Source organism: Oncorhynchus mykiss, chromosome 15, assembly GCF_013265735.2.
Source record: "Oncorhynchus mykiss isolate Arlee chromosome 15, USDA_OmykA_1.1, whole genome shotgun sequence".
Taxonomy (NCBI): domain Eukaryota; kingdom Metazoa; phylum Chordata; class Actinopteri; order Salmoniformes; family Salmonidae; genus Oncorhynchus; species Oncorhynchus mykiss.
Genome location: NC_048579.1, coordinates 48541350 through 48564115, shown reverse-complemented (window position 1 = coordinate 48564115; position 22766 = coordinate 48541350). Strand labels below are relative to the sequence as shown.

The 22766-nt window shown below is 43.5% G+C and overlaps 1 protein-coding gene across 1 annotated transcript in view; it reads left to right on the top strand.

Moving 5' to 3' along the window:
- The window catches only part of LOC110490198 (putative helicase mov-10-B.1), a 37913-nt gene extending 16993 nt beyond the window's left edge, over nucleotides 1-20920 (top strand). Inside the window, exons 12-23 of the mRNA XM_021563446.2 lie at nucleotides 3933-4129; nucleotides 4222-4319; nucleotides 7507-7604; nucleotides 8022-8120; nucleotides 8284-8392; nucleotides 9652-9769; nucleotides 9991-10182; nucleotides 11596-11667; nucleotides 14204-14329; nucleotides 17189-17277; nucleotides 19664-19782; nucleotides 19881-20920. Of these exons, the coding sequence (XP_021419121.2) occupies nucleotides 3933-4129; nucleotides 4222-4319; nucleotides 7507-7604; nucleotides 8022-8120; nucleotides 8284-8392; nucleotides 9652-9769; nucleotides 9991-10182; nucleotides 11596-11667; nucleotides 14204-14329; nucleotides 17189-17277; nucleotides 19664-19782; nucleotides 19881-19942 (1379 nt within the window). The 3' untranslated portion in view covers nucleotides 19943-20920. The remainder of the gene's footprint in view (nucleotides 1-3932; nucleotides 4130-4221; nucleotides 4320-7506; nucleotides 7605-8021; nucleotides 8121-8283; nucleotides 8393-9651; nucleotides 9770-9990; nucleotides 10183-11595; nucleotides 11668-14203; nucleotides 14330-17188; nucleotides 17278-19663; nucleotides 19783-19880) is intronic.
- The last annotated feature ends 1846 nt before the right edge of the window (nucleotides 20921-22766 follow it).

Below are 22766 nucleotides of genomic sequence, written 5' to 3'. Positions count from 1 at the left end.
AGTAAAAGACACATGACAGCCCACTTGGAGTTTGCCAAAAGGCACCTAAATACTCTGACCATGAGAAACAAGATTCTCTTGTCTGATGAAACCAAGATTGAACTCTTTGGCCTGAATGCCAAATGTCACATCTGGATGAAACCTGGCACCATCCCTATGGTGAAGCATGGTGGTGGCAGCATCATGCTGTGGGGATTTTTTTCAGCGGCAGGGACTTGATGGCTAGTCAGGATCGTGGCAAAGTACAGAGAGATCCTTGACAAAAACCTGCTCCAGAGCGCTCAGGGTATTAGACTGGGGTGAACGTTCACCTTCCAAAAAGGACAACAACCCTAAGCACACAGCCAATACAATGCATGAGTGGCTTCGGGACTTGTCTCTGAATATCCTTGAGTGGCTCGGCCAGAGCCCGGACTTGAGCATGATCGAACATCTCTGGAGAGAGCTGACAATACCTGTACCGCAATGCTCCCCATCCAACCTGACTGAGATTGAGAGGCTCTGCAGAGAAGAATGGGAGAAACTCCAAATATGGGTGTGTAAAACTTGTAGCGTCATAGCCAAGCAGACTCAAGGCTGTAATCACTGCCAAAGATGAGTCAACAAAGTAGTAAAGGTTCTGAATACTTCTGTAAATGTGATATTTCAGTTTTTTTCTTTTTAATACATTAGCAATTTAGAAAAACCTGTTTTTGCCTTGACATTATGGGGTATTGTGTTTTTTAAATGTATTTTATTTATCCGTTATTTTACCAGGTAAGTTGACTGAGAACACATTCTCATTTACAGCAACGACCTGGGGAATAGTTACAGGGGAGAGGGGGATGAATGAGCCAATTGTAAACTGTGTGTAGATTGATGAGGAAAAAACTATTTAATCAATTTTAGAATAAGGCTGTAACGTAACAAAATGTGAAAGTCGAGGGGTCTGAATACTTTCCGAAGGCACTGTGTCTGTGTGTGTGTGTGTGTGTGTGTGTGTGTGTGTGTGTGTGTGTGTTAACACTGTGTTAACCAACACCGTTGAAGTTGTATTAGTCATATGTTCAAGATACACATGGTACTGTATATACATCGTACAACAAAATGATTACTTGCAGGTTCCTTCTAGAAAATGCAAAAGAATTAGAAATAATAAAATATAATAATATGAACATAAAGTCTGTAGAATAGAATAATACATTTTAGCATAAGGATAACACGGGAAGGCATGATTTATTGTCCAATATTTACATGTATATTGGGGAAGGGGAGGATGGTGGGCAAGTATATAAATAGAGCAGTATAATAAGAGTCTGGTTGTGGTGTGTGTGTGTGTGTGTAGAATGAATGTATATATGTGTGTGCATGTGTGCTAAGGTGTGGAGAATCCGAACAGGTGGTCAGTCCAGTTCAAGTGTTCAGCAGTCTGATGGCTGCTGATGGTAAGGAAGAGAGCAGCTCGTGGCTGGGTGTGTGTGTGGGGTCGATGATGCTGCGTGCCTTCCTCAAGCAACGTCTTGCATAGATGTCCTGGATGGGTGGGAGCACGGTCCCAGTGATGTACTGGGCCGTCTTCACCACCCGCTGGAGGGCCTTGTGGATGGAGCAATTCTTGTACCAGGCCATGATGCAACCGGTCTGCCTCCTTAGGAATTAGAGACACTGTTGCGCCCTCTTGACAACAGTGGTGGTGTTGTCCATGACAAGACCTCTGAACTTAAAACATGTGACTCTCTCTACTGCAGTCCAATTGATGTGGATCGGGGAATGTTCCCTCTGCTTCCTGAAGTCAACAATCAATTCCTTTGTTTTGCTGACATAGAGGGAGAGGTTGTTGTCATGACATCACCATGGCAGTTCACTTACCACCTCCTATAGGCTGACTCGTCGTTGTTTTTGGATATCAGGCCTACAACCGTGGTGTCGTCAGCAAACTTGATGATAGAGTCGGTGTCGTGCAAAGCCACTCAGTCGTGGGTGAACAGGGAGTACAGTAGAGGACTGAGGGCACACCCATGGGCAGGGCCCCTGGGTTCAGAGTCAGTGTGGAGGAGGTGTTGTTGCCAATCCTCACAGCCTGTGTTCTGTCCGTCAGGAAGTCCAGGATCCAGTTGCAGAAATTGGTGTCCAGACCCAGGACTCTGAGCTTGGTGTCAAGCTTGGGGGGGAACAATAGTGTTGAATGCTGAACTGTATTCAATGAACAGCATTGTCACAAAGATGTTCCTCTGGTCCAGATAGATGTGTGAATAGCGACGGAAATGGCATGTTCTGTGGACGCCCTCCAGCTGGTCAGCACACACTCTGGTGATACGACCAGAGATGCCATCTGGGCCGGCTGCTTTGTGAGGATTCACTGTCTAATAGTTTTCCTCGCGTCAGCCTCAGAGACCGAAAGCACCTGGTCGTCCAGAGCAGCGAGAGTCTTCATGGATGGCTCTGTGTTGTCTGCCTCGAAGCGAGCATAGAATGTGTTAAGCTCGTGTGGGAGGGAGGCTTCAATGCATACCGCCTTAGCTGGATTTTTCTTTGTAGTCTGTAGTCCTTGCCACACGCGACGCGAGTCTGCGTTGTCGGAAATCAATTCAAGTTTAAGTCTGTATTGTCTTTTTGCATCATCAATGGATTTGCAGAGCTCGTACCTGCTTGCCTTGTGCGCGTCGCATGCCATCTCATCAGTGTTCATTCTACTGACATTCAATGCTGCAGTACAGGCTCTCAGCATTGTACAGATATCGCCATTCATCCAGGCCTTTTGGTTGGGGTAAAGTAATAATTCATGCAAAAATAGCCATAAAAAAAAGCTACGTCGAGCAGGAACCGGCAAAACGTGCGCCCTCCTCAGCATCACCATCTTTAATACTGAACAAAAATATAAACGCAACACATAGTTTGTACCATGTTTCATGAGCTGAAATAAAAGATCCTAAAAATGTTCCATATGCACAAAAAGCGTATTTCTCTCAGATTTTGTGCATAAATTTGTTTACATCCCTGTTAGTGAGCTTTTCTCCTTTGCCAAGATAATCAGTCCACCTGACAGGTGTAGCATATCAAGAAGCTGATTGAACAACGTGATCATTATACAGGTGCACCTTGTGCTGAGGACAATAAAAGGCCACTTTAAAATATGCAGTTTTGTCACACAGTACAAAGCCACAGATGTCTCAAGTTTTGAGGGAGTATACAATTGGCATGCTGACTACAGGAATGTACACCAGAGCTGTTGTCAGATAATTGAATGTTAATTTCTTTACCATAAGCCACAAGTAATTTTAGAGAATTTGGCAGTACCTCCAACTGGCCTCACAACCGCAGATCACGTGTAACCACGCCAGCCCAGGGCCTCCACATCCAGCTTCTTCACCTGCAGGATCATCTGAGGAGGTGGGCAGGGAGGTGTTGAGGAGTATTTCTCTGTAATAAAGCCCTTTTGTGGGGAAAAACTTATTCTGATTGGCTGGGCCTGGTTCCCCAGTTGGTGGGCCTATGCCCACCCATGGCTCCCAGGACCACACATGCCCCTGCCCAGTCATGTGAAATCCATAGATTAGGACCTAAGGAATTTATTTCAATTGACTGATTTCCTTCAATGAACTAACTCAGTAAAATCTTTGAAATGGTTTCATGTTGCATTTGATATTTTTGTTCAGTATATTTTATTTTTGCCTGTGGTTAGTGTCTGCCCTAAGATTGAAAGGTTGGGTGTTTGATCCCCGGCCGAGTCATACCAAAGACTGTAAAAATGGGACCCGATGCGTCTCTGCTTGGCACTCAGCATTAAGGATAGATTAAGGAGATAGCTAGACTATTGCAGCGGCTTGCTTCCTGTCCCGGGAGTGTAATTGTACATCAAGCTGCCTCGCGCTACAGAAACAGGAGATGGTCTCATGCCTTATGAGCAGTTCCGACTTACTTACTAACGCTGTGTGTGTTTGTTCCCCCCCCAGGTAAGACTGTGACAGTGGTCGAAGCCATCAAACAGGTGCTGAAGACACAGAGTCACGCCCACATCCTGGCGTGCGCTCCGTCCAATAGCGCGGCAGACCTGCTGGCTCTGAAGCTTCTAGAACACCTGGAACACAGGAAGCTGTTCCGGATGTACGCCGCATCCCGTAACCCTGAAGATGTGCCCAATGATATACGGGTGTGTGTGAGTGAGTGTGTGTACATCAGTGTGAGGTTTGTATTTTGTGTGTGTGTGTGTAACACCTCTCTCGTGTGTGTGTTTCTCTTCAGGACTGCTGTAACCTGGGTCAGGATTGCTTTGTGTTTCCCTGTAAAGAGGAACTGATGAAGTACAGCATCATGGTCACCACCCTAATCACTGCCGGACGGTAAGGATAGCCGCTAGTCGCTAACACTGGAGATCACCATAGGAAAATGCTACACTAGGGTAACGCAAGATCATAATCACCACTCTGCTCCATGCAGGACAGTAAGGATATACACTAGCCCAGTGGTTCTTAACCTGGGTTCGATCGAACCCCAGGGGTTCGGTGAGTCAGTTTCAGGGGTTCGGCGGCGGTCAAGACACACATCCGATTCATATGATTCGTGATGACACGCTCCGCTTGGCCATCATTGGCTGCATGTGATCGCGCTACATCGCTTGGCCTATCTGTGCTGCAGGGAATTTGGTGCGCTCAGTAGTCGACTTGTGACTGTCGTGATGGTACGTCTTGTGATTTCTTTCTTAATATTTTAATCCCTTCATACTTACTATGTCGAGCAAAAAAATAAAGTGGTCGGACGAATATGTACAATATGGATTCACATGTATAACGGAACGTGATGGGAGTCAGTGTCCTAACTGCATGATTTGCAATGCCAAGTTGAGCAATTCTAGTCTAGCACCGGCAAAACTAAGAGAACACTTCCTTAAGCTGCATGGAGATGGAAAATACAAGAACACAACACTCGCTGAATTCAAGGTGAAGAGAGCCAGATTCGATGAAAAGGCTACTCTGCCTGTTCTCGGCTTTGTACCCATCAACAAACCGATCCTCACAGCATCGTACGAAGTTGCTTACCTGATCGCAAAGCAGGGCAAACCACACACCATTGGTGAAACACTCATAAAACCAGCTGTGTTGAAGATGGCGAATATCATGCTGGGAAAAGGGGCTGAAGTTAAGTTATCCCAAATTCCTCTTTCAAATGACACCATCAGCGACAGAATAGAGGACATGAGCAACGACATCTTGGCTCAAGTAGTTGCAGATCTGATTTCAAGCCCGGCAAAATTCAGCCTTCAACTCGACGAGACCACAGACGTTTCCAATCTAAGCCAGCTTGCTGTATTCGTGCGCTATGTGAAAGACAACGTGATAAAGGACAATTTTTTTATTTTGTAAGCCTCTTACAACAACAACTAAGGCAGCCGATGTGAAGAAACTTGTGGATGACTTCTTCAAAGACAACAATCTTTCGTGGGATATGGTTTCTGCAGTTTGTTCGGACGGAGCTCCAGTCATGCTGGGAAGAAAGTCTGGTTTTGGTGCGCTAGTGAAAGCCGATGCACCACACATCATGGTTACGCATTGTATTCTGCACAGGCATGCGTTGGCAACAAAAACCTTGCCTCCAAAACTGGCAGAAGTATTAAAAATTGTAGTGGAATGCGTGAACTATGTGCGAACTAGTGCTCTGCGGCATTGCATCTTCAGTGAGCTGTGTAAAGAAATGGGCTCTGAATTCGAGGTACTTCTGTACCATTCTAACGTTCGGTGGTTATCCCGGGGACAGGTGCTGAATCGTGTTTTTGCCGTGCGTGTGGAATTAGCCCTGTTTTTGCAAGAGCACCAACATTGTCATGCAGATTGCTTCAAAAATTCTGAGTTCATTCTCATTTTAGCGTACATGGCCAATATCTTTGCAGCTCTCAATCATCTCAATCAAAAGATGCAGGGCGGTGGAGTCAACATCATCGAAGCGGAGGAAAACCTGAAGGCTTTTCAAAAAAGGCTACCGTTATGGAAACGACGAACAGAGAACGATAACTTCGCAAACTTTCCCCTGCTGGACGACTGTGTAAGTAAGATCGAAGATGTATCTGGAATCGGAGACATTTCTGTACCCGCGGAACTGAAGCAAGCAATTGCCACGCACTTAGATTTTGATGATTTTGTTCTTTGAACACAGTGATGTTGATGCACGGTTCATTTTGTGCACCAGTCAAATATATACCTGTTTTGAATTTGAAAAAATCATTTTATTTGTCCAATTAAGAAAGGTTCGGTGAATGCGCATATGAAACTGGTGGGGTTCAGTACCTCCAACAAGGTTAAGAACCACTGCACTAGCCACTAACACCTGAGTTCCCCATAGACCAGTGGTAACCAACCTTTTCTGAGTCCAGATCACTTTCGCAGTCAGAAAGCAAGCCCAGATCTGCTGTTCAGATTAGATTTTTAAACATGACTTAACTGTAAGCATATGCAACATTTAACCTAATAAAAACAGTTCTGTAGGAATGAGCCTAATACATTATCACAGCATATTGGCTATATGCTTGGCCTGCCAATATTGTTCTTCTCAGACCATATTATATTTCAAAACTCGAGCTTTGATGACAAACTAGATCAGTTGTTGCATCACTTGCGAGGCACAGCTGAGTATAAATTGAAATAATTCGCTTTTTTATTTTACTGGACTGATGGTACCTGCATCTGATGGTCAGTTTCAGCAGAGGAAAGGAGAGAGCAGCAGACTGTCTCCCTCTCACTGTCCCTGCTCTCTCCTTTCCTCACATGAGACTGACCAGAGAGAGAGGGGGGGGGGGCACAGTCTTCCACCTGATGGCACCGCAAATGTTTCTGCCTCGTACAAATTCATGTTCCTATGACCAGAAAAAGTGAAATATTCCTTGATATTAAAATAGACACAACGAGCTGCTAATGATACAAATGCAGGCCTATCGCTACATTGTAGCTAATAATGAATTGCAGCTGCAGCACGAGGGGAAGTAGGGACAAGCGCATTTACTGTTTTGTAACTGTTGAATAAAAACAGTTGCTGAATTAAAAACTTCAAATAGTAACTCACTGAAGCTCTGCTGTATTATCAAATCTCACGTAGGCTCGTATCAGATTTTGCTGTGGGGTCGTGGAAGTTGTACTAGGCACAGTGATTTGAGCTATCCGACTGGCCAGCACAGTAGACGCACTTGATTTAGCCATAGCTCCAGGTCCACCCGGTTGGCGGAATTTGTCCCTTCAGGCAAATTAAATGGTTTACATGAGAACACTTTACCTACCCGGCACGCATGGCTTCTGAATCAAGTGCACCTACTGCCAAAAGCGCAAGATGAATTAAAAAAGCAAAAATAGGACAGCAAGCCTTTATAGTTGACTTTTCTACAGAAAGGTGTGTTGATCGACTAGGAGTGCCTTGAAGATGCCAGTCAATTGTCAACGACCGGTAGGTGGCCACTGCCATAGAGTACTGGGAATCCCCATAGCGAGACACTAATGCTAAGCTAACTTTTGTCCTCTCTGTCTGTCTCGTGTATGTGTTCTCCAGGTTGGTGACAGGTGGTGTTCCTCCAGGTCATTTCAGTCACGTGTTTGTTGACGAGGCGGGACACGCCGTTGAAACGGAGACCATCATATCACTGGCTGGTGAGAGAGGGATGGATGAGGGGGGAGGGGGCTTAATGCTGATTGGCTGAAAGCCGTGGTATATCAGACCGTATAACACAGGTATTACAAAACATTTATTTTTACTTCTGTAATTAAGTTGGTAACCAGTTTATAATAGCAATAAGGTACCTCAGGGGTATGTGATATATGGCCAATATACCACGGCTAATGGCTGTGTCCAGGCACTTGGCGTTGTGTTGTGCTTAAGATAAGCCCTTAGCCAAATACCCCACCCCCTATTGCCTTATTGCATCATGGGTAAATTGTGACTGACTGATCTACAAATAATAATGATTATCTATTTACGATGGAAGGTGATTTGAAGATCAGGCAGTCACCTGCACTGTCGGCTGCAATGTCAAACAAGCCCAATAATTTAAGTGTGTGTGTGTGTAGGGCTGCTCCAACCAGAGACGGGTCAGGTGGTTCTAGCTGGAGACCCTAAACAGCTGGGACCCATCCTCAGGTCTCCTCTGGCTCTGAAACACGGCATGGGTCAGTTCCTCTTCTTTTCACTCCTTCTTCCTCTACTTCCTCCTCCAAATTCTTCGTCCTCTTATTCCTCTCCCCACTCCTTGAAAATCCTTTGACATAGAAGAGCAGATTGTAGAAGCTGCTATGATTCTGAGGACTCGCTCTCTCCCTATCTATCTCTTAGGTGTGTCTCTGTTGGAGAGGCTGATGAAGGATGTGTCTCTGTATCAGAAGGAGGAGGAGAATGGAGTGTTCAACAACTGCTACGTCACCAAACTACTTAGAAACTACAGGTATGTAAGCTCTTCTGATCAGGCTGGTTTAATGAGGCCAGCACAAGCACTTTGGGAGAAAAGGACAAGCGTTGGAACTAGGGATGCAAATTTTGGTCCATTTTGCTGCCGACTAATCGACCCTGATTAACCGGTCAACAAACGGTTACATTTTTTTCCAAACAGTAAAATGACGTGACCAACAGAAAATATTATGTATGCATACAAGAAACTGACATTTTTTCATAAAGAGCTTAATGGAAACATGCAATAATATAGCAATAAAACGTCATTTTCAAACATTTTGCCAAAATTGAATTCTTGGGGGAAAACACCATTCTAAACAGCACACCTAATGCGAGTGGTGCCATATGTGACAGAGATGAAAATCTCCTTTAGAAACATATCTAATAGCAACAAGTAGGATGGGTTGCTGATATGTGTAGGATTGTGCCTTTTGGCTTCTGGACAATGAAAGAAAGTTCATATGAAAACCAATAGAGTACCACAGTATGAGTCATAATACCCATAAAACCTAGCAGTCAAACAAGGAAATGGTTCCAATAGTTTTTCCAACATTCATTTTTCCCATAGGGGATTTTAGAAACACTTAAAACAAGGGCTGCGTTTCGTTTAGGCTTACCCTGGCATGACAGTTTTGGTAACCATGTAAATCTCTCTAGGACAAGGTGACTTCTCAATATATTCGCTTATTTACCCCCCCCAAATGAAACGGTAATTATCTGCTAATGTGGCCATCATAAAGAACTCCCAATGCCTTGATGATCTGGACAAGAATGCCAAATCGAGGCAAAAGTAAGACTCTCTCGACTAACTAATCTAATGTTATAGCCTATGCACTCGAATGGCGAATGGGAAGCGAGTTTTAATAACGAGTTGAGATTGAGAAATAACTTCTTCTGTTTTCAATAATCGTGGCCGTCACAGTTTTTATCACGCGAAGGCTTTGAGAATTGTTATTTGTTGCGCAGTGACTGGGTTTACAATGGAACGTTTCACTCCAGTACAAGCAGTTTGAGGAGCTGCTGTCACGCTGTCTGACAGGTGATGGGCTATTCCGCTCCTCGAACTAGGTTTTGTATGCTGTGTGCGTGAGAAATAATACATGACGACTTAACGATTTAAGTAACACAAAAGTATGCTAATTAACCTATTAACCTATAGACCGATAAGCATGACCAGTAAAATATATTTTTTGTTAACCGTTAGCATCCCTAATTGAAACTGTGTTTCCTTTCATTGTCTCCCTCCCTCTCCAGGTCTCATCCCTCTATCCTGAAGGTGCCTAACGAGTTGTTCTATGAGGAGGAGCTACAGGTGTTTGCTAACGAGATGATCCGGAACTCCTACTGCACCTGGGAATACCTGCCTCAGAAGGTACACAGACAAACACACGTTCTCTGAGGTCTCAGCGTAAATCCCAACACCATTTTAAACCAACAAGGAGCACCATCGAGGACCACTTCGGAAATTTGTGTTTTAATTAATGCTTACATGTGTCATCCTCTGGGACGAAATGCACATCTTGTGGGCCAAAAAAAGACTTGATTCAATTAATTTAATCTTAATAGCCTGCTAAGCATTGGTTTTACCTCCAGAATTTCCCGGTGGTGTTCCATGGTGTGGCTGGTCGTGATGAGCGGGAGGCTTCCAGTCCATCTTTCTTTAACGTGGCGGAGATCGAGGTGCTGATGGATTACCTCAAGAAGCTGCTGCAAGGGCAGGGCAAGAGGGGCCTCGCCACAATCTCACCCAAAGACATCGGTATCATCGCCCCCTATAGAAAACAGGTGGGACTACACCCTATAGGATATAATATACTGGACAGAAATATAAACACAACATGCAACAATTTCAAAGATTTTACTGAGTTACGGTTCATAAAAGGAAATCAGTCAATTTAAATAAATTCTTTAGGCCCTAATCTATGGATTTCATATGACTGAATACATATATGCATCTGTTGGTCACAGATATCTTAGAAATAAGTTAGGGGTGTGGGTCAGAAAAATAGTCTGTATCTGGTGTGACCACCATTTGCCTCATGCAGCGTGACACATCTCCTTCGCATAGAGATGATCAGGCTGTTGATTGTGGAATGTTGTCCCGCTCCTCAATGGCTGTGCGAAGTTGCTGGATATTGGCGGGAATTGGAATACTCGGTCATACACGTCGATCCAGAGCATCCCAAACATGCTCAATGGGTGACATGTCTGGTGAGTATGAAGGCCATGGAAGTACTGGGACATTTTCAGCTTCCGGGAATTGTGTACAGATCCTTGCAACATAGGGCCGTGCATTATCATGCTGAAACACGAGGTGATTGCGGTGGATGAATGGCACGACAATGGGCCTCAGGATCTCGTCACGGGATATTTCTGTGCATTCAAATTGCCAATTGTGTTTGTTGTCCGTAGCTTATGAATGCCCGTACCATGACCCTACAATGGGGCACTCTGTTCACAATGTTGACATCAGCAAACCGCTCCCCAACACGACTCAAAGTTGTGCACAAAATTTGCGTATGCAATCTTTTATTTCAGCTCATGAAACATGGGACCATGACTTTACATGTTGCGTTTATATTTTTGTTCAGTGTATATATAACTCTTACCATATATAATATATACAACCCTAACCCTATAGATGGCCTGGCACACACTATAAGATAAAATATGTAGAGTATAACTCATAAAGCTATAATAGGAGTTGTAGAAATGTGAGTTGTAGATCTGTCATTCTCATTGAAACCCAGTCTAAGAAGATCAGTACTTTGTGTGCTGTTCTTACGTTTTTGTTTTTGTGTCTCGTACTTCCAGTTTTGTACACCAGCTTCAAAAGCTATTTTTGGATAGGTAAAATATATTTCACAGCGGTTTAGATGGTACATTGATTCTCTATTCAATGACTGCTTGTTTTGTGACAAATTGAAATTACGCACACTATTAGAATTTTAGCAACCAGGAAATGGCGGAGTAATATCTTCATAGTGCACCTTTTACCATACAGGGCCACTGGGCTGCATCTTTCAAAACCCATTGGAGGAGGTGGTGCAAGGAAGGGACCTCCGATCCTCTCCTCCAATGTGTTTTGAGTGGAATTGAGGAAATAAGGATAGAGGTAACAAGGATTTGACGGCTACAGAGGCAGCCGTTGTAAAGCCCTGCCCGTAGCTCATATAGAATGTTTGTTTCTGTGTGAAGGTGGAGAAGATCCGTAAAGCCTTGAAGACGCTGGAGAAAGTCTTCAAATCGACCAGCATCAAAGACCTGAAGGTATGGAGACATTACTAAATCCATCTCTCTTTCTTTCTCTGTCTCTCTCTCTGGGCAATTCCACGGTAAGAGTGATGCCAAACAAAAACCAATGATTGCAAAGTTAAACAAACCACATTGACTTCAACAGCCAAACCGTCATTCTGTTTCTCAAGTAAATGTGTATCTGTAATATGTTCTGTGGAAATGTTGTCCTTGTGCAAAAAGATGTATGGTTTGTTTACCTTTGCAATCATAGTTTTTTTGGTTTAATATACATTTTGATATACACAAACTCTGTGGAATTGTCCCAATCTCTTTCTCTCTCTGTCTCTCTCTCCTCACTACTGAATCTCTGTCACTCTGTTATCTTTAACTCTTTACATTTGTGGTAATAGGCCTATATTGATAGGGCAAAATTAAAATGGTTCAAACAGAATAAATATGAGAAGTATATGCATACCCCCCCCACCAGGTTTCTGATCACTACTTTGTTTCCATTTCTGTCCCCCTCTCCGCCAACCCTACCCACACAGCCCCTGCCCAGATGCTCATGCGCTGTCGCTCTCTCTCTCTCCCACACTGCTCTCTCCTCTTCTCCCTTTTGCTAAATCTCCCTCCTGTTTCCTGATTCTGCCTCTTCGACCCTACTCTCCTCTTTCCGCTTCCTATGACAGTCCCCTTTCCTCCTGTCCGGCTCGACCCTCTCCTCCTGCTCCATGGCTGAGTGACTGATTGCATGCTTACAGAACAGGAGGAAAACTAAACTTCCAGAGGACCTATCATCCTTTCACTCCCTCTATACCTTCTCGTCCTCTGTATCAGCGGCTAAAGCCACTTTCTAAAACTGAATTTCAAGCTTCTGCCTATAACCCTAAGAAACTTGGTTCCACCTTCTCCTCCCTTCTTAATCCTCCACCACCCCCCCCCCCCCCCCCCCCCCCCCCCTCTCTGTGGACCACTTTGTCAACCACTTTGAAAATAAGCTTTACAACATCTGCCCAGTCTAGTGAGGTACAGCAGCCCGACAACCTGCCCAGTCGACCCCATCTCTGGAGACCTTCTCACTTCCCTCATCAACTCATCCCGTAGCAATTGGCTGCGTCCCATCTGACTCTTTCGCTATCTCTATAAGAACGATGTTCTTGACCCTAACCAGTCAAGCTTCAAGACAGGTCACTCAACCGAGGTTGCTCTCCTCTTTGACAGAGGCGAGCAACCTCTGTGACAGATCTGCTGCCTTAGACACCGTGAACCATCAGATTCTCCTCCCCACCCTCTCCACCCTCTCAGGTCTGGGCGTCTCTGCACACCCTTGGATCCTACCTGGCAGGCCGCTCCTACCAGCATTTGTCTAACAAATTCAGAGAAATAATCTGGATACATTCAGTAACATAATAAGATTATTATTTGTATTTTTTTTTAAATGACAAGGGTTTGAATTAGACATTTACCTGGTGTCTTCAAGTGGCTACACTGCTCAAGTGTGGACAGTTACTAAATCATTTCAATGCACTTATGATTCAAGGAAAGAGACTTCAACTATTAGGTGTTTATTTGTATTTTTTTTGAGCTCGCCTAGCTGTGCCGTCGCGGTACTTAAGACGGCACACGTATTTGTTTGTTTGGGACACAACCCTGAATCCTCATCACACAAATACTGTTGTTTACGCAATCCAAAAACGGCCCATTTTATAAGTCGCAATCTGGGTCAGGCGGTCATCATTTGAAAGCTTGTTCTATTGCCAACATGACGAGCTAATTTATAAAATACCAACTTACAGTGCTAGGCTTTCACAAGGCAGTTCAGAGAAACGGATATAAAAAAAATGATGCGCTTAGAATGGATTCATGAGAGCATTCAGGCGCGTGTTCCACTGCCAATTGTCTTCACAACGGGACAAATAACCGAGCAATCCTAAATGTTGATACTGTAGTTGACATGAGATTTCTAAGTATGGAAAGGTGAAATGCACATTTGGACTGTGTGGTTTGCTTGTTTGACGCCAAAGTGGTGTTCATTATCAAGTACTCTTGAATTACAGCATTCCCCTTTCTCAGACAACAAAAACGTTGCGTTAGGGATTTTGGGGCATTTTAATGTTGTGCTTGGTGCTCACATTTAGAGCGTCTGTCAGTTGAATCCCATAGAGCGCTTTAAAGCGGAGACCCTGAGGTCTGACATAATGTGTTGCATGTTACTGTACAGCCACTGTGTTCCAATTTAGGCGCTTATCAGTGACCAAGTCTGACGTTTTCAACCCATATACGGGTTGTGAGTGTAAGGGCTACAGATATTTGCGGTGGCTAATTAAAACTAAATAAGTCTATTGTTTCACCCCACAGTTAGCCAGGACGTTTAGCTAACAGCTAGCTAAAGTGGTTTACAGTTTGGTAACAATCTCCCCTACACTCTCTTCTGCTAGCTACGGTAGTGCTGCCATGTCAATAACATGTTGTTTACGATTAGCTATTGTGATGCACCTTCCATGCGTTTTGTGAGGCATGTGTGTGCGGGGCTGTGTACAGAGCTAAACTATGTGTGCGTGTCTGTTAGGTGGGGTCAGTGGAGGAGTTCCAGGGTCAGGAGAGGAGGGTGATCCTGGTCTCGACGGTCCGCAGCAGCGCCAAGTACGTCCAGACAGACCAATACTTCAGCCTTGGTTTCGTCAAAAATGAGAAGGTACATACACACATTTAATATACCATTTTAAGAGGGCTTCTAGCATTAAAAAAACAACGGGAACGCAGTAGGTGATTTTTCAATTGAGTAATATGTATTTCAATAAACCCAACACAAACAAACACTTTTCTTGACAAAAATATGCTTCAGCAAAAATGACTATAATCAATCTACAAGTAATGCAATTCAACGCATAGTTTTCACAAACACAAATATTCCATAAAGAATCCTCAATTGAATCAATAAAAAAATCAGTCAGGATGGGCCTGGATACATTTAACCATGCTCAAATTCATAGACAAAGCTATGGATGCAAGGACTGACCAGCCGTTATATCAAAATGATAGTTTGAACCGTGTTTTGAGGCTATACAGTGTTTGTTTATATTTGCATTGTTTACAAACATTGGAGTAAAACAAGCTTCTATTTTAGTTTCTGATGGGGTTACGCAATTGAACTAAGCTCATGAGGCATTTAAAAATGATATTCTTCAAGAATCAGCTCTAGCAGGGCAGAAGTTTGATGAACTGACTTGTTGGAAAGGTGGCATCCTATGAAGGTGCCACATTGAAAGTCACAGAGCTCTTCAGTAAGGCCATTCTACTGCCAATGTTAAGCTATGGAGATTGCATGGCTGTAACCTCAATTTTACACACCTGTCAGCAACAGGTGTGGCTGAACTAGCTGAGTCCACAAATATCTTTCACACATACTTTTGTGCACTTCTTAAAGCGGTAGTGCTCATTTTAGGCCACATCTATCGTTCATACAAAATGGAATTATTTAAACAGGGCTGAGAATTATTTCATATACAGTGCCTTGCGAAAGTATTCGGCCCCCTTGAACTTTGCGACCTTTTGCCACATTTCAGGCTTCAAACATAAAGATATAAAACTGTATTTTTTTGTGAAGAATCAACAACAAGTGGGACACAATCATGAAGTGGAACGACATTTATTGGATATTTCAAACTTTTTTAACAAATCAAAAACTGAAAAATTGGACGTGCAAAATTATTCAGCCCCTTTACTTTCAGTGCAGCAAACTCTCTCCAGAAGTTCAGTGAGGATCTCTGAATGATCCAATGTTGACCTAAATGACTAATGGTGATAAATACAATCCACCTGTGTGTAATCAAGTCTCCGTATAAATGCACCTGCACTGTGATAGTCTCAGAGGTCCGTTAAAAGCGCAGAGAGCATCATGAAGAACAAGAAACACACCAGGCAGGTCCGAGATACTGTTGTGAAGAAGTTTAAATCCGGATTTGGATACAAAAAGATTTCCCAAGCTTTAAACATCCCAAGGAGCACTGTGCAAGCGATAATATTGAAATGGAAGGAGTATCAGACCACTGCAAATCTACCAAGACCTGGCCGTCCCTCTAAACGTTCAGCTCATACAAGGAGAAGACTGATCAGAGATGCAGCCAAGAGGCCCATGATCACTCTGGATGAACTGCAGAGATCTACAGCTGAGGTGGGAGACTCTGTCCATAGGACAACAATCAGTCGTATATTGCACAAATCTGGCCTTTATGGAAGAGTGGCAAGAAGAAAGCCATTTCTTAAAGATATCCATAAAAAGTGTTGTTTAAAGTTTGCCACAAGCCACCTGGGAGACACACCAAACATGTGGAAGAAGGTGCTCTGGTCAGATGAAACCAAAATTGAACTTTTTGGCAACAATGCAAGACTTTATGTTTGGCGTAAAAGCAGCACAGCTGAACACACCATCCCCACTGTCAAACATGGTGGTGGCAGCATCATGGTTTGGGCCTGCTTTTCTTCAGCAGGGACAGGGAAGATGGTTAAAATTGATGGGAAGATGGATGGAGCCAAATACAGGACCATTCTGGAAGAAAACCTGATGGAGTCTGCAAAAGACCTGAGACTGGGACGGAGATTTGTCTTCCAACAAGACAATGATCCAAAACATAAAGCAAAATCTACAATGGAATGGTTCAAAAATAAACATATCCAGGTGTTAGAATGGCCAAGTCAAAGTCCAGACCTGAATCCAATCGAGAATCTGTGGAAAGAACTGAAAACTGCTGTTCACAAATGCTCTCCATCCAACCTCACTGAGCTCGAGCTGTTTTGCAAGGAGGAATGGGAAAAAATGTCAGTGTCTCGATGTGCAAAACTGATAGAGACATACCCCAAGCGACTTACAGCTGTAATCGCAGCAAAAGGTGGCGCTACAAAGTATTAACTTAAGGGGGCTGAATAATTTTGCACGCCCAATTTTTCAGTTTTTGATTTGTTAAAAAAGTTTGAAATATCCAATAAATGTCGTTCCACTTCATGATTGTGTCCCACTTGTTGTTGATTCTTCACAAAAAAAGACAGTTTTATATCTTTATGTTTGAAGCCTGAAATGTGGCAAAAGGTCGCAAAGTTCAAGGGGGCCGAATACTTTCGCAAGGCACTAATTTCTCCATGGTGATTTTTCATAATATCACTTGATTTGTGCACTGTTATATGTGGCAGTGTCACAGTATACTGTACTGCACACACAGCACGCACACACACAACATGTGTTGTGAACCAGTGGTTCCCAATTTTGGAGTTTGGACCCTAAATGGGATCCCCTGAGGAAATCTGTAATCTTATCAAACAAAACTTTTCTCTCTTCAAATTGGTATAGAACATAACCTTTTAGTATCAACTAAGGGCCTTTTACACTATTAGAATGCACTTTTGTGGCATTATTATGTGTTGGGGACAGCCCGCAGGACCTAAAATTGACTGAATATGAACACACAGCATTCACTAAGGATTTACATTTTGTGCATAAACAGTTTAATCTACACACACACCACAGTGACAGTGCTGACCTCCTGCTCTCTGTGTCCAGAGGTTCAACGTGGCGGTGACCAGAGCCAAAGCCCTGCTGATCGTGGTGGGAAACCCCTTAGTGCTGCGAGGAGACCCCACCTGGGGCAGGTACGTACTGACCCTAACCCGAGTGGAGCAGCGGTCTATGGCACTGCATCTCAGTGCTAGAGGCGTCACTACAGACCCTGGAATGATCCCGGGCTGTATCACAAACGGCCGTGATCGGGAGTCCCATAGGGCGGCGCTCAATTGGCCCAGCGTCATCCGTGTTAGGGGAGGGTTTGGCTGGGGTAGGCAGTCATTGTAAAATAAGAATGTTGTTCTTAACTGACTTGCCTAGTTAAATGAAGGTTAAATAAAATAAACCCTTAGGGTTGAGAGGAGACCCCACATGGGGCAGGTATGTCCTATCCCTTAATGCTGAGAGGAGACCCCACATGGGGCAGGTATGTCCTATCCCTTAATGCTGAGAGGAGACCCCACCTGGGGCAGGTGGGTACCGACCCTAACCTTTAGTGCTGAAAGAGACCCCACCTGGGGAAGGTAGGTACCAGTGGAGGCTCTTCAGAGGAAGAAGTGGAGGACATATTCTTAAGTGAACTTCTAAATAAAAATAATTGAATAAAACACACTGATGTGCAATGAAGGTCCTGTTGCTCAAGTGGCGCAGTGTTCTAAGGCACTGCATCTCAGTGCAAGAGGCAGTCCCTGGTTCGAATCCAGGCTGTATCACATCCGGTTGTGATTGGGAGTCCCATAGGGCGGCACACAATTGTTCCAATGTCGTCCGGGTTTGGCCGGAGTAGGCCGTCATTGTAAATAAGAATTGCCAAGAGTGTGCAAAGTGGTTATCAAGGCAAAGGGTGGCTACTTTGAAGAACCTCAAATATAAAATACAGTTTCGACCACTCCACAAATGTCTTGTTAACAAACTATAGTTTTGGCAAGTCGGTTAGTGCTTTGTTAGCACTTTGTGCATGACACAAGTCATTTTTCCAACAATTGTTTATAGACCAATTAATTCACTGTATCACAATTCCAGTGGTCCAGAAGTTTACATACACTAAGTTGACTGTGCCTTTTAAACAGCTTGGAAAATTCCAGAAAATGATGTCACGTCTTTAAATGATTCTGATAGGCTAATTGACATAATTTGAGTCAATTGGAGGTGTACCTGTGGATGTATTTCAAGGCCTACCTTCAAACTCAGTGTCTCTTTGCTTGACATCATGGGGAAATCAAAAGAAATCAGCCTAGACCTCAGAAAAAAAATTGTAGACCTCCACAAGTCTGGTTCATCCTTGGGAGCAATTTTCAAACGCCTGAAGGTACCAATTTCACCTGTAAAAACAATAGTATGCAAGTATAAATACCATAGGACCACGCAGCAGTCATACCGCTCAGGAAGGAGACACGTTCTGTCTCCTAGAGATGAACGTACTTTGGTGCGAAAAATGCCAATCAATTCCAGAACAACAGCAAAGGACTTTGTGAAGATGCTGGAGGAAACTAGTATAAAAGTATCTATATCCACAGTAAAATGAGCCCTATATCGACATAACCTGAAAGGTCGCTCAGCAAGGAAGAAGCCACAGCTCCAAAACCGCCATAAAAAAGCCAGACTATGGTTTGCAACTGCACATGGGGACAAAGATTGTACTTTTTGGAGAAGTGTCCTCTGGTCTGATGAAACAAAAATAGAATTGTTTGGACATAATGACCATCGTTATGTTTGGAGGAAAAAGGGGGAGGCTTGCAAGCCGAAGAATACCATCCCAACCATGAAGCACGGGGGTGGCAGCATCATGTTGTGGGTATGCTTTGCTGCAGGAGGGACTGGTGCACTTCACAAAATAGATGGCATCATGAGGAGGGGAGATTATGTGGATATTTTGAAGCAACATCTCAAGACATCAGTCAGGAAGTAAAAGCTTTGTCACAAATGGGTCTTCCAAATGGACAATGACCTCAAGCATACTTCCAAAGTTGTGGCAAAATGGCTTGAGGACAACAAAGTCAAGGTATTGGAGTGGCCATCACAAAGCCCTGACCTCAATCCTATAGAACATTTGTGGGCAGAACTGAAAAAGCGTGTGCGAGCAAGGAGGCCTACAAACCTGACTCCGTTACACCAGCTCTGTCAGGAGGAATGGGCCAAAATTCACCCAACTTATTGTGGGAAGCTTGTGGAAGGCTACCCGAAACGTTTGACTCAAGTTAAACTATTTAAAGGCAATGCTCCCAAATACACTCAATTAGTATGTAAACTTCTGTCCCACTGGGAATGTGATGAAATAAATAAAAACTGAAATAAATCATTCTCTCTACTATTATTTTGACATTTCACATTCTTAAAATAAAGTGGTGAACCTAACTGACCTAAGACAGGAAATTCTCTACTATTATTCTGACATTTCGCATTCTTAAACTGTACGAATGAATCACCTAAAGGAACCCTAACCCCTCTCTCACTCCCCCTTCTCTCCCCCTCCAGGTTCCTCCAGTTCTGTTCCCAGGCGGGGGGGAAGACAGGGTTTGACTCATCCCAGGCTGAGGGAGAGGAGGAGGTGGTGGAACGCCTAGCTGCCCTGTGCTTACAGGCTGATCCCCACGGTAACACACACAGACAAACGCACCTCCCCTTTAACTGTTCAAAATATAAAATAAATGTTTAATTTTGGAAGTTAACCGTTTCTCTCACACACATCCAGTGGAGACGGAGGAGAGTGAGGTTCAGCAGCAGATCGAACCAGAGTGGAGGAACGAGCAGTGAGAGACACGCACATCGTACAGGAGACCCAACGACCATACTGATCAGGAATCAATTCTCCCTACAAACATCCTCTGAAAACCTCTGTACTAGGGATGACAAAGTGTGAGGCACGCTTTCCCCCCAGAGTTTCATGTAAGGAAATCCAAATCAAACTGTATTCAGTTCTCTAATAATGAATAAATACGTTTTTAAAAAGAGGTGTCCCAGCTTTTGGGGCGCGGTTGTCTTGATGTTCTCTGAATGGAGGCCCACTGTCTCAGACTTTGAAAGCGCCTGCCCTAGTCCTACTGCACTAAGCAACATTTGGTACCAGGCCAATGTTATTGTATCATTTCAAAACAAGGACCAACAGTTTCCTACTCCATACCAGGTGAACTTCCTATGAGATCCTTCAGGACCAGTCCTCTAGGATAGTGAATGAATTTATAAAATGACTTTGTACCCTCCGTCTATGCTGGTGTTTAGTTTTATTATTATGAGTGTTGTATGTGGTCTCACAGACACGGACTGAGACCAGGATTAAATCCCATCGCCCTTTGTCGGCTATGCAGCCTTTAATGGAAATGTTCCGCGTTCGCGGCTCAATCAGAAATGACCTTTTTAAAGTGATTTTGGCAATTAAGCTTGACATTTTAAAGGGATAGTGTGTGATTTTTTGCAATCCTTTTTTCTACTTAGAGTCCGATACCATTTGTATGTCTGTGTGAAGTTTGAAGGAAGTACAAAGTAGTTTCACGAGCGATTGCTAACTTGTGTCAATGCAATGGACGCTAGTTAGCAACTTCCTTCAAACTACACCTAAGAGAGTTCATCATCATGGCTGTATGTCTGTCCTGCCTTTAAAATCTGTGCTGCTGCTCCTCTACTGTTCGTTAGAGGTTCAGTTCTCGATAAATTCATCAAACTATTTCTCTGCCGGTGTGCCTGACCTTGTTGATGTAATCAAAGATAAACTGGAATAAATCATTATATGTCTGATCTATTGTCAAGATTTTAACCACAGAGATCCTGTTAAATTACTAATAGGTAATTATGCTTTTAACTTCAAATGTTTCTCTCTCCTTCCGTGGTGCGTTCAGTATGGCAAAATGTTGCTCTATTCATGCCATTTCTATCTGCAAGGTTCCACTGCTAGAAGCTATTCATTCAGGGAATCCGCAAGCCAATACCATTTAAAAATACTTTATTAATCTTGACAAATTGAAAATGTTAATAATCATCAAACAGGGAGGGGCTACATGAACTTGTCTAATAAGAAACTCGTTTCCATAACATTTTGCTATGTTGTTCCCTAATGATTATGATCCAGTTGATCTTGGAAAGAAGTCAAGCAGCAGAGCCTGATGGGTGTTTCTGAGTCCAGGATCCGTATGTATCAAGCATCAGGGTAGGAGTGCTGATATGGGATCAGGTTCCCTCGGTCCATGTCATTTTACTCATTGTGATGTAAAAGGAAAAACTGATCCTAAATCAGCCCTATTCTGAGATGCTTGAGACATGGCCCTCTGGACTAGGTTTAAACTGCTCCGTAAATCCTGGACTAGGTTTAATAATCCAGGAGTATTGTTAATGTGAGTCTGGGAAACCAGAATAGATTACAATCCAACTTTGTTGTCCATTGGATAGAATGGTCATTTTGTTTTCTGCCTTTCCCAACACCCCCAGATACACGAACACATGTTGAGAGGCAAAGGGTTATCTGCAGTGCAGCACCCCTGAATGGAAAGCAATTGTGGGGGGGTTAAGTGCCTTGCACAATGGCAGGAAATGTAAATGTATCTGCTAGGGTTAGTGTGAGGCTAGGGAACCAGCCTATAGAGTAGTGTAGAGGAATGGTGTAATGTGATAATGGTCTGGGTCTGTTTTTCATGGTTCGGGCTAGGCCCCTTAGTTCCAGTGAAGAGAAATCTTAACGCTACAGCACACAATCTAGACGATTCTGTACTTCCAACATTGTGGCAACATTTTGGGGACGGCCCTTTCCTGTTTCAGCGTGACAATGCTCTCGTGCACAAAGTGAAGTCCATACCGACATGAAATGGTTTTTCGAGATCGGTGTGGAAGAACTTGACTGGCCTGCACAGAGCCCCAACTCCACTCCATCGAACACCTTTGGGATGAATTGGAGCGCCGACTGCGAGCCAGGCGTAATCGCCCAACATCAGTGCCCAACCTCACTAGTGATCTTGTGACTGAATGGAAGCAAGTCCCCGCAGCAATGTTCCAACATCTAGTGGAAAGCCTTCCCAGAAGATTGAAGGCTGCTATACCAGCAAAGGGGGACCAACTCCATATTAATGCCCATGATTCTGGAATGAGATGTTCAATAAGCAGGTGTCCACATACTTTTGGTCATGTATGTTGGATTTTGCATCTGTTGAACCAAAAATTTTTAAATACGATGTACTCCTGCATATCCATCATGTGTTACCTATGTTATATTCTAACATATAAAACCAATATGAATTTGATCTATAATTGACAAAAGTATAATTCCAAATACTTGGTGAGATCAAGGACTTGCTAATTCAATAATTGAGGGGAAATACTGTGGTGGAAAGATGTCAGGTAGTTACAATAAAACTGAAATCCATAGTTTCTATGTTGGAAGGAACCCACTGGGATTAGACCTAATTTCAATGTCTAGTTTTGATTGACATTATGTTGAGATGTCAACTAATGTGAATTCAAAGTGAAATCAACAACAAATGTCACCATGTTATTGGATTAAGGTTTAAATTGGGTGACTTTTTGCAAATCCAATCAGTTTTCCACGTTGATTCAATGTCATGACATTACATGTTGATTTCAAACTTTTTTTTTC